The 10,263-nt window shown below is 35.8% G+C and overlaps 1 protein-coding gene across 1 annotated transcript in view; it reads left to right on the top strand.

Annotated features, from left to right (window-relative positions):
• The window catches only part of NDST4 (N-deacetylase/N-sulfotransferase (heparan glucosaminyl) 4), a 600,446-nt gene that overhangs the window by 385,666 nt on the left and 204,517 nt on the right, over positions 1-10,263 (top strand). Inside the window, exon 6 of the mRNA XM_006872252.1 lies at positions 4,909-5,037. Coding sequence (XP_006872314.1) covers positions 4,909-5,037 — 129 coding nt within the window. The remainder of the gene's footprint in view (positions 1-4,908; positions 5,038-10,263) is intronic.

The raw sequence follows: 10,263 nt of genomic DNA, 5'->3' as shown, positions 1-10,263 counted from the left end.
ATCCTCTATTATATACTTTTTGGAGCTTTGCCTCTCATCACTTCTGCATGTCTCTTAAATCATAGTATATTGCATTATTATAAATCTTCAAAACATTGCATTCCTCTATCTTGGAGAGCTCTATTTTGTACAGTTCTTCAGGTTTCAGTTAGTAAATGAGTTTGAATTGATTCAATGGCAATGAGTGTGCGTGTGTTTTGTTGTTGTTTTTCCAGGAAGAGTGTGAGTCTGTGAAAGAAGTGTAGTGACATGGTAAGATAAGCACTGAACTGTAAAAACAAGGTTCATGGTTGGAGTTGACCAGCTGTTCCATGGAAGAAAGATGAGGCTTTCTGCTCCTGCAAAAATTTACAAATTTGGAAATCCTATTCAGGGCCACTGTGAGTCAGAACCAACTCAGTGGCACTTAACAACAACAAATACTACATACATACATGTAACTTCTCCTAGAAAGATCTTATTGCTGTCCTCAAATGAATTATTCTGCTGCAGTTTCGCATGGTATATGGTGGGTATTTCTCTCTATCCAGATGTTGGTGGAAAAACATTTGGATAGAGAGAAATATCCACCATATACTATGCGAGTGTGCTGCTGTGAGATAAAGCTCTAGACTACAAGGTTGGTTTGAACTAAAAGATTTGACGGTTCAACCTCACCAGCCATACCTTGGAAACTCTATACAGGTTCAATATGAGTCAGAACCAATTTGATGGCACTTAGCAACAACAAAAAACAGATAGTGTTTTACTATTAATTTTTGACTAAAATAAATATATTCCCCCTCTTAAATTATGAGACACCAAGGAATAAACATAGGTGCCATTAATATTTTTTTATCACAACCACTAAGCAGTCTCCTTGGCCTAATATTATCATTAAATAACATTTTAAGTGAATTGGGTTGAATTATCAAATGCAGCCATATATAACACCAAAGAACTGGTATTTAATATTCATACATTGTGAAACATTCAATATTTGATTGCAAATAGTTAGAAGAAGATCTAAAGATCCCCAGATTCAAGGTGAGTCATTAATTATTCAAATAATGATGTTGATGCCGATAGAAGCCCAGGATATATAAAAATAATTATAATGAGTTGGGGAAATAAACCTATGACTGTACAAGATATCAATAATCTGTCATCATCTACATGATTGAGTCAGAGAAAAATATTTTCTTTTAACCAGTGTTATTGTTGTTGTTAAATGCCCTGGAGTTAGTTCCAAATCATACCAACCCTGTATATGGTTTCTGAGGAACAGCTGGTGGGTTTGAACTGTTAATCTTATGGTTAACAGTCTAGTGCTTATCCTACAATGCCACATCAGGAATCCTTTAAACATTATTGGATACATTAATTTACCTTAAATGTAATACAAACAAGTTAAGCAAAAAATAAAGAAAATTAAAGGTACTCTGCAATTGTATTTATTTTTTTCTGTAGATGATAGTGTATTATTGAAATTAGTATTTTGGTGTCAGACTACTTATTTGCCTTCTCTATTAAACACTGAGATTTAAAACAGAATATGCCTTAAGCAATCATTAAATTATTTGACTATTTGTTATAGTTGTTGTTATTGCTAGGTGCTATATTTTCAGTTATGACTCATAGTGATTCTAGTCACAGAAGATCAAAACACTTCCTGGTCCTTCACTATCCTCACAATTGTTATGTTTGAGCCCATTGCTGTTACCACTGTGACAATCAATCTCATTGAGGATCTTCCTTCTTTTTGTTGATGCGCCTTTTATTTCCAAACTTTTTATTGTGAATTGAGTGAAGGTTCACACACAAGATAATCAATTTACATTCAACAAATTATACACTTCGTTTAATTTTAATGATTCCAATCCCCTCCGTGCAATAACAGTTATCCTACTTCTTTCCTGTGGTTCCTATTTACATTCCACTTAACTTCCCATTCCTTCTCAAGTTTGTCCTTAGGAAAATGTTAAATTTTTGCTTCTGAATGACTGACTATTTCATGGTGAGCATACCTTCCTAGGGTTGTTGTTCCCCACTATAAACTTATTGACTGCTTTGCTGAAAACCGGGCTATACGGGTGAGTTATTTTCCAGACTGTCATCAAGGACCAAGCTGTCAGGTGTCTCCAGGCTCTTTCTGACCAGTAAACCCAGTCTTTTTTTTTTTTTTTTTTTAAATCCGGGATCTTCTTATGTAATCCCTTTTAGGTTGGTTGGTAGTGGTAGTTGGGCACCAACTACTTGTTCTGATCTCAGTTTTGGAAACCAATGTTCACATGTCCCATTAGTCCATTGGACTAATTGATTCCAAGCCTGTTCAATTATTATCAATCTTCTTTCTTCTTCACATAGAGAGGCCAATAGCTGCACTTTGGTTTTCAAGATCCTAGACACTACACACAAAGTAGGATATAGAACATTGTTTTATGGCTTATTTTATATTAATTGATGTCTGATAACATCGAGGCAGTTTTCATCATTTTGCACACTGTATACTCTGCCACATTAATAGTAGTGTTTGCATGGAAGGTAAATACTTATGTACAAGTATCATCTTTGAGACTTTTTTTTCGTATTTGTGGGATATGTAAGTGTATATCTATATCCCACTCTTTCTCCCTTTCCCATTAAGCCTATGTCTCAAGCCACATATCTAGTACTGAAGATTGTTGTTCTAAGGTCATATAGTTAGCATTATTTATCTCTATCCCCTTTAGCCCATGCATACCTCCATGTGTCTTCACCTGTATTAATCATTCTTTTGTTACCCTCTCTCTTCGTGTATATTGTTTCCTTCTGCTTCTATATTGCCTTCCCCGATGTTCCATTTTACCAAGCATGATGTCCTCATCCAGGGACTATTCGTCCTGACAACAAGTTCAAGGTAATAGTCACAAATTCTCACTATCCTTGCTCCTAAGGAGCATTCTAGGTGTACTTCTTTCAACACAGATTTGTTTGCTCTTCTGACAGTCCATGGTACTTTCAGTATTCTTAACCAATACCATAATTCAAGTGCATCAATTCTTCTACAGGCATTCTTGTTCACTGTCCAACTTTCACATGCATATGATGCTATTGAAAATATCATGACTTAGATCATGCACACTTCAGAATGATAGGTTTGTTCTTTAACACTTTTAAGAGGTCTTTTGTGGCAGATTTTCCAACTGCAATGTGTCATTTGATTTCTTGACTGTTGTTTGGGGATCCAAGGAAAATGAGATTCTTGACAACTTCAGACTTTTCTCCATTTATCATAATCTTATTTATTGGCCCAGTTGTGTGGATTTTGTTTTCTTTATACAGAAGTGTAATCCATACTGAAGGCTGTAATCTTTGATCTTCATCAGTAAGTATTTAAAGTCCTCTTAGCTGCTAGCCAAGATCCATTGCATTTTACTACTACAGTAATAAAAGTTACATTGAAAGTGTAGTAAAAACAAAAGTAAAGAAAAGCCAGATTTGATGGACTGGATGGGGTGGGGAGGAAGAATTTAAACTTATTGTTTGAATCCCAGATCCTTAGTGAATACAAGACAAGACTGTATTTCAGGAGTAAACAGAATAATGGCCCAGGAGCATGATAAATTGAAAAAAACATTGAATTGTTAAGGATTTCATTTTATTTAAGTCTATAATCAATGTCCATGAAGTACAGTCAAGAAATCAAATGACATACTACATTTGGAAAATCTGCTGCAAAAGATCTTTTTAAAATGTTGAAAAAAACAAAACAAAAAACTTTCATTTTGAGAACTAAGGTGTGGCTAATTCAATCCATTGGTATTTTCAATAAACTTATATGTATTGAAACTTGGACAATGAATAGAGAAGACCGAAGAAGAATCGACACATTTCAATTATAGTGTAGACAAAGAATAATGAATATGCTGTGAACTGCCAGAAGAACAAACACATCTGTCTTGAAATCAGTACAGACAGCTTGCTCCCTAGAAATGAAGACAGAGAGACTCCATGCCACATACTTTGGAAATGTTATCAGAAGGGACCAGTTCCTGGAGTAAGATATTATGCTTGGTTAAGTAGAGGGTCTTTGATAAAGAGAAAGACTCTTAACAAGATGGATTGACATAGTGGCTGCAACAATAAGCTCAAATATAATAATTATTTTAATGATGGCACAAGACCATACAGTGCTAAATTGTGTTATACTCTGCATTGTACACTTAATCAGAACCAACTTGATGGCATCCAACAACCACAGAAAAAAAAAGACGTAAATTTGGAGAATCTGTTTTTAATTAAATTAACCCCTTAGGAGATTTATATGAGGTAATGGTCCTTTAATGGTAAAATTCTTGTTTTCCATGTGGAAGCAATTTCAGTTTGTGGTCAATGCCTCTCATTCAAAGCCAACATCAGTGTCAGTGAGTATCTACATGTTGCCATGATGCTGAGCATATTTTAAGGACTAAAGTGGACTAAAACAAACTAGGAAGACAGGCCTGGTGGGCCTGAAAATCAACCAATGAAATCCCTTTTAGATCAGAAAGGTCAGATCCATAACTGATCACAAGGATGATGAAGGACTGGCAACTTTCGATTCCCCTCACAAGGAATAAGGTCTCCATCAGTTGATGGCTGACTCAATGACAACAAACAACAATACTTTTTATGTATTTATAATTTTTGCCAGTACTTTACCATATCTCAGCTGTTGGATGAGATTTTAAAAACCGAGTGAAAAGGTTTTAATCTATCCCTATAATTTTGATTTGACAGCTCTTTTAATATTTATATAATTATACCAACATCAACTTTTCTTAGCAGTAAGATTTCAATTATAGCAACCAAGTAACTCCAATGGATGTAATAATTTGTATACTCTAAAGAGAGAAGATAGTCATGAAGTCATATGCCAGTGTGCTCAATTTCCTACTTCTTCCTCAGGTTCTCCCTCGACAGACCTGTGGATTGTTCACTCACACTATTTTCTACAAAGAGTATCCAGGAGGACCCCAAGAATTGGATAAAAGTATCAGAGGAGGTGAACTTTTCCTCACAATCCTTCTAAATCCAGTATGTATTCTATTTATAATTTGTACAATAATATCAGCATTTTTAATGTGTTTTCATTTGTTGATAATTGAATGTCAATCCATTCTATAAGAATAGGTGGCAAATGCTACCTTTTTTAAGAAGAAAACTGGACTATGTCTCCAAATTATTTAATTTCTTTATGATCCTCAATTAAGGAAAACACAGATGTTGAGAAGCATGTGTTGGATCTAGCAATCAAATGTAAGATATCATTCAAATGTTGGTTTCTAGACTTGAATTTTAGTAAACTTGTTAAAATACGCAATTCTCTAGCCAAAAATGAAAATTCAATATTTTATTAGTGCTACATATATTGTTCATAACTTGTGTTTGCTTCTGGTGCTAGAAATCATTAAACACAGATATGATTGCAATTAAAAATGTATGTATGTTGTTGTTGATGTTGTTAAGTACCATTGAGTCCATTCTGACTCAGAGCAACTGCATTGGGTTTTCAAGGAAAACCAGCTGGAGCAGCTGATAGGTTGGAACAACCAATTTTGGGTTAACAGTGCAGTGCTTATCCTACAGTGTCACACCAGGACTCCTTACAATGTATGTTTTTGTCTTTAAGTGTCATTGAGTCAGTTCTGACTCATAGGGATCCTATAGGGTTTCCAAGGAGCAACAGGTGAGTTTGAACTGCTGACCTTGAGGTTAACAGTGCAGTGCTTATCCTACAGTGCCATACCAGGACTCTATAGAAATGTATTATTTTGTATACTAGACAGAGTTCAGATACTTTTTTTTTTTTTTTAATTTTTACTATTTTAATTGGGATAAAAGCTTTTAAATTATTGCTTTTTTCCTCCTTTAATTTGTTTCCTTTTATCTTTCAGTTGCATTATTTTAAATAATAGTCAGATTTTCAAAATATTTTGCAATTTTACTTTCTTCATAATATATTAGTTAACATTAGGTATTGTGGGATCATTTTAGCTTCCATATTTTTCTCCCATAAGAATTTCACTTCTGAACTCTTAGAAAAGCATGTCCATATTTATATGCCAATGTACTAAAAATATATATATGAAAGTGTGTCTAATGTTAAGCCTACCTCATTTAATATAATACATTTTAACACACAGGAAAAAAATTCACACTTAAAATAAAGCAACACTAAGTTGCTTGTTTGAAGCTCTAGGTTAAGTGAAATATTTTAGATAATTTAATTACGGTATTTAAAATTACTAAAGAAGTTCATATGTACTTAAGACTTGTAAATTGATTTAGCAGGGTGAAATTACACAATATGAGAATACTGTTTTTAATCCCTCAACCTGCATGGATATTCAAAACAAATTCAAAGACCTCTTAGGTTAGGATGACTTAGCCTAAGCAAGAAACTTCATTTTTCAGAACTTGCTTGCTCCCCTGTAAAACAAGCTGGTTGAACTAGGTAACTGTCCATGTGCCTCAAAGATATTCCTTGCTGTCGTTAAGTGCCATCCAGTTGATTCTGACTCCCAGTGACCTTGGTAGGGTTTCCAAGGCAGTAAATGTTTGCAGGAGCAGAAAGCCTCAGCTTTCTCCAAAAGAGCAGTTGGTAGGTTCGAACTGCTGAACTTGTAGTTCATAGTCCAAAATACTTACTCTAATTTAGAGCCACCATGCTCTTAAAAATATTTGTACTGGCTAGTAATCTGAAATAATTTATATTTATGTATATATTCCAAATTCTTTGACATTTAAGAGGTGTCAAGGACATTCTAACAATAAATAATGTATGTGAATGCTAATACAAGCAATTGTTTATTCTTTTGTAACTGAGAATTTGATATTAGCACAGAGGCAACTATAACTAAGTCCTTCCCTCTTTATTCTGAGGATAAAATTCCAACCCCAAATCTTTTCTAGTGGTCTTCTAAGGTATATCACAACTGATTACTGCCTCACTTAAGTTTCTTCCCTCCAAGTTTGATTGCTACCACTTCTCAGATCACATGCAATTAAAGTTTTGGATTTAAGCTTATGTTTTCAAATCATATTGATTCTGAATTCAGACTTCATAACAATTGACAATAAGAAAACCTTATAAAGCATTATTCAGAGGCCTGTAGTTGGTCCCTTCAATGAGATAGAAGACTTCTTAGTATCTTGAATTTCCATCAACAAACATTCAACAAACTGAAACCTTTCAATAACCTGATACAGAAGTGCAGGCACTCACTCATCTATGCCAAGAAACTTAAAAGACAGCTACCTGGCCAACTGATTGGAATAGATCCATATTTGTGCCCATTCCAAAGAGAAATGAACCAATGGAATCCAGAAATCATAAGACGATAGTATTAGATCACATGCAAGTAAAATTTTGCTAAATATTATTGAAAAATGACTGCAACAGTTAAGTACACTGACAGAAATGTCAAAAGTTCAAGCTGTATTCAAATGAAGACATGGAACAAGGAATATCATTGCTGATGTCAGATGGATCTTGACTGAAAGCAGAGAATACCACAAATATGTTTACCTGCTCTTTATTGATTATGCAAATTCTTTCAGTTGCATGGATTGTGACAAGCTATGGACAGCTTTCCAGAAAATGAATATTCTGGAACACTTAAATGTGCTCATGAGGAATCTGTACATAGACCTAGAGGCAGTTGTTCAAACAAAACAAAGGAACACTGTATAGTTTAAAATTAGGAAAAGTGTGGGTCAGTGTTGTATCCTCTCACCATACTTATTCAATCTGTATGCTAAGCACATAAACTGAGAAGATCGTTTATAAGAAGAAGAATGTAGCATCAGGATTGGAGGAAGACTCATTAACAACCTGTGATATGAAGATGACACAACCTTTCTTTCTGAAATCAAAAAGGATTTACAATACTTACTGATGAAAATCAAATACCACAGCTTTCAGTATGGGTTGCACTTCAATGTAAAGAAAACAAAAATCCTCACCAGTGAACCAATACATATTGTTGTTGTTAAGTGCTGTCAAATCAGCTCAGATTCATAGCAATCCTGTACAGGATTTCCAAGGAGTGGTTGGTGAGCATGAACTGCCGACCTTGCAATTCAAACCAGATTTGCTGTCCAACGCATTAACCCACAGTACCACAGCAGGACTCTGAACCAATACATAGCATCCATATAATTGAAAAAAGATTGAAGTTGTCTAAGACTTCATTTTGCTCAGATCAGCCATCAAGACTTATGGAAGCAACAGTATGTAACGCATTAGGCAAATCTGCTGAAAAAGTCGTCTTCAAACTGTTCAAGAGAAAATACGTCAGTTTGAGGACTAAGGTGCACCTGAAACAAGCCATGGTATTTTCAGCAATCCCATTGTTGTTGTTGTTGTTGTCAGGTGCCATCTAGTCAGAACCAACTCATAGTGACTCCATGCACAGCAGAATGAAACAATGTCCGATCCTGGGCCAACCTCACTACCACTGCCACACCTGACGCCATCAATGATGCCACCTGGCTGATCCATCTCGTTGGGGGTCTTCCTCTTTTTTTCTGACCCTCCACCTTACCCAGCATGACATCCTTCTCCAGTGACTGTTCTCTCTGGACAATGTGTCCAAAGTATAAGAGAGAAAGCTTAGCCATCCTGGCCTCCAAGGAGCACTCTGGCTGCACTTCTTCCAAAACAGATCTATTGGTTCTTTTGGCAGTCCATGACACTTTCAGTATTCTCCTCCAATACCACAACTCAAAGGCATCAATTCTTCTACGATCTTCCTTATTCACTGTCCAGCTTTAACATCCATATGAGGTTATTGAAAATACCATGGCTTAGGTCAGGCACACCTTAGTCCTCAAGCTGACATCTCTGCTCTTCAATACTTTTAAAAAGTTTCTGTGCAGCAGATTTGCCTAATGCAATACATCGTCTGATCTCTTGACTGCTGCTTCCGCGAGTGTTGATAGTTGTGCATGTGAAAGTTGGAAAATGAATAAAGAAGACCTTATAAGAATTGACACATTTAGGTTATGGTATTGTATGAGAATATTAAAAGTACCATGAATTGCCAAAATAACAAACAGATCTGTGTTAGACAAAGTACAGCCAGAATGCTCCTTAGAAACCAGGATGGCCAGACTTCGTCTCTCATACTTCAGACTTATTATCAGGAGGGACCAAACCCTGGAGAAGGACAGCATGCTTGGTAAAGTGTAGGACTAGCTAAAAGAGGAAGACCCCAGCGAAATGGATTGGCACAGTTTCAGGAGAAATGGGCTCAAGTGTAGCAGCGATTATGAGGTTGGCTCAGGACCAGGCAGAGTTTCATTGTGCTGTGCATAGGGTAACTATTAGTTAGTACAGACTTGATGGCACCTAACAACAACATTCCCATAATTAACATTTGTGAACTGACAAAACAATAAATAATGTAAACCTCACTTATAAATTTTACCATCACCATAAGGATTTATTTTCATTACAAGCAGAACAGTGAAAGGGAGAATTTACAGAAGGCTTCTGGTATCCAGTCACAAACTGTATTTTTGGTCATTGTGAATTGATGGTGAGCTTCAAATAGATTACATGAGTAAAATAGATCAGAACAGACACAGTGTCAGGAGCAGTGGTAGATGATTAACAGTGTGAATGAAGTAGGCCATGCTAAGTATGACAAAATGAAATTTAGATTCAGGTGAACAGTGGTCCACAGAGATATGAGATTAAGAACACTGTTTCTCAAAACAGTGACAGTGTTCAGCCATAAACAACCTACTCATGTTTAAGAGAGAAATCAAGCAGGCAGCATCTGGAGGTGGCTGGGGGTGGTTAAGAAGAGTAGGTCAAATGGAGCTTTCAAAGTTAAAAGGGCCAGAATTACTGGATGAGGAAAGTAGTGCAGGAACATGTCTGCAATCAAGTAAATTAAGTGGGAAACATAGAAAGAAGTTAGAAAGTGTTGAATTAAGTAAAGATTATTTAAGCTTATACTTTTTGTACAAGTGTCCTATTATTAGTAATGAGGTTTTCATAATTAATGAGGATGTTGCTGTCATTAGGAGCTGTCCAGTCATTTTGGACTCATAGGGACACCATGCACAACAGAATGAAACACTGATCCAGTACCATCATCATAACTGTTGTTACATTTAAGCCCATTGTTGCTGCCACTGTGTTAATTCATCTTGTTGAGGGTCTTCCTCTTTTTTTGTTGACACTCCACTTTACCAAACATGGTGTCCTTCTTCAGGGACCTGTCCCTCCTGATAGTATGTCCTAGGCAT

Source organism: Chrysochloris asiatica, unplaced genomic scaffold (genome assembly GCF_000296735.1).
Source record: "Chrysochloris asiatica unplaced genomic scaffold, ChrAsi1.0 scaffold00188, whole genome shotgun sequence".
NCBI classification, from domain to species: Eukaryota; Metazoa; Chordata; class Mammalia; order Afrosoricida; family Chrysochloridae; genus Chrysochloris; species Chrysochloris asiatica.
This window is presented reverse-complemented; position numbering and strand designations above follow the sequence as displayed.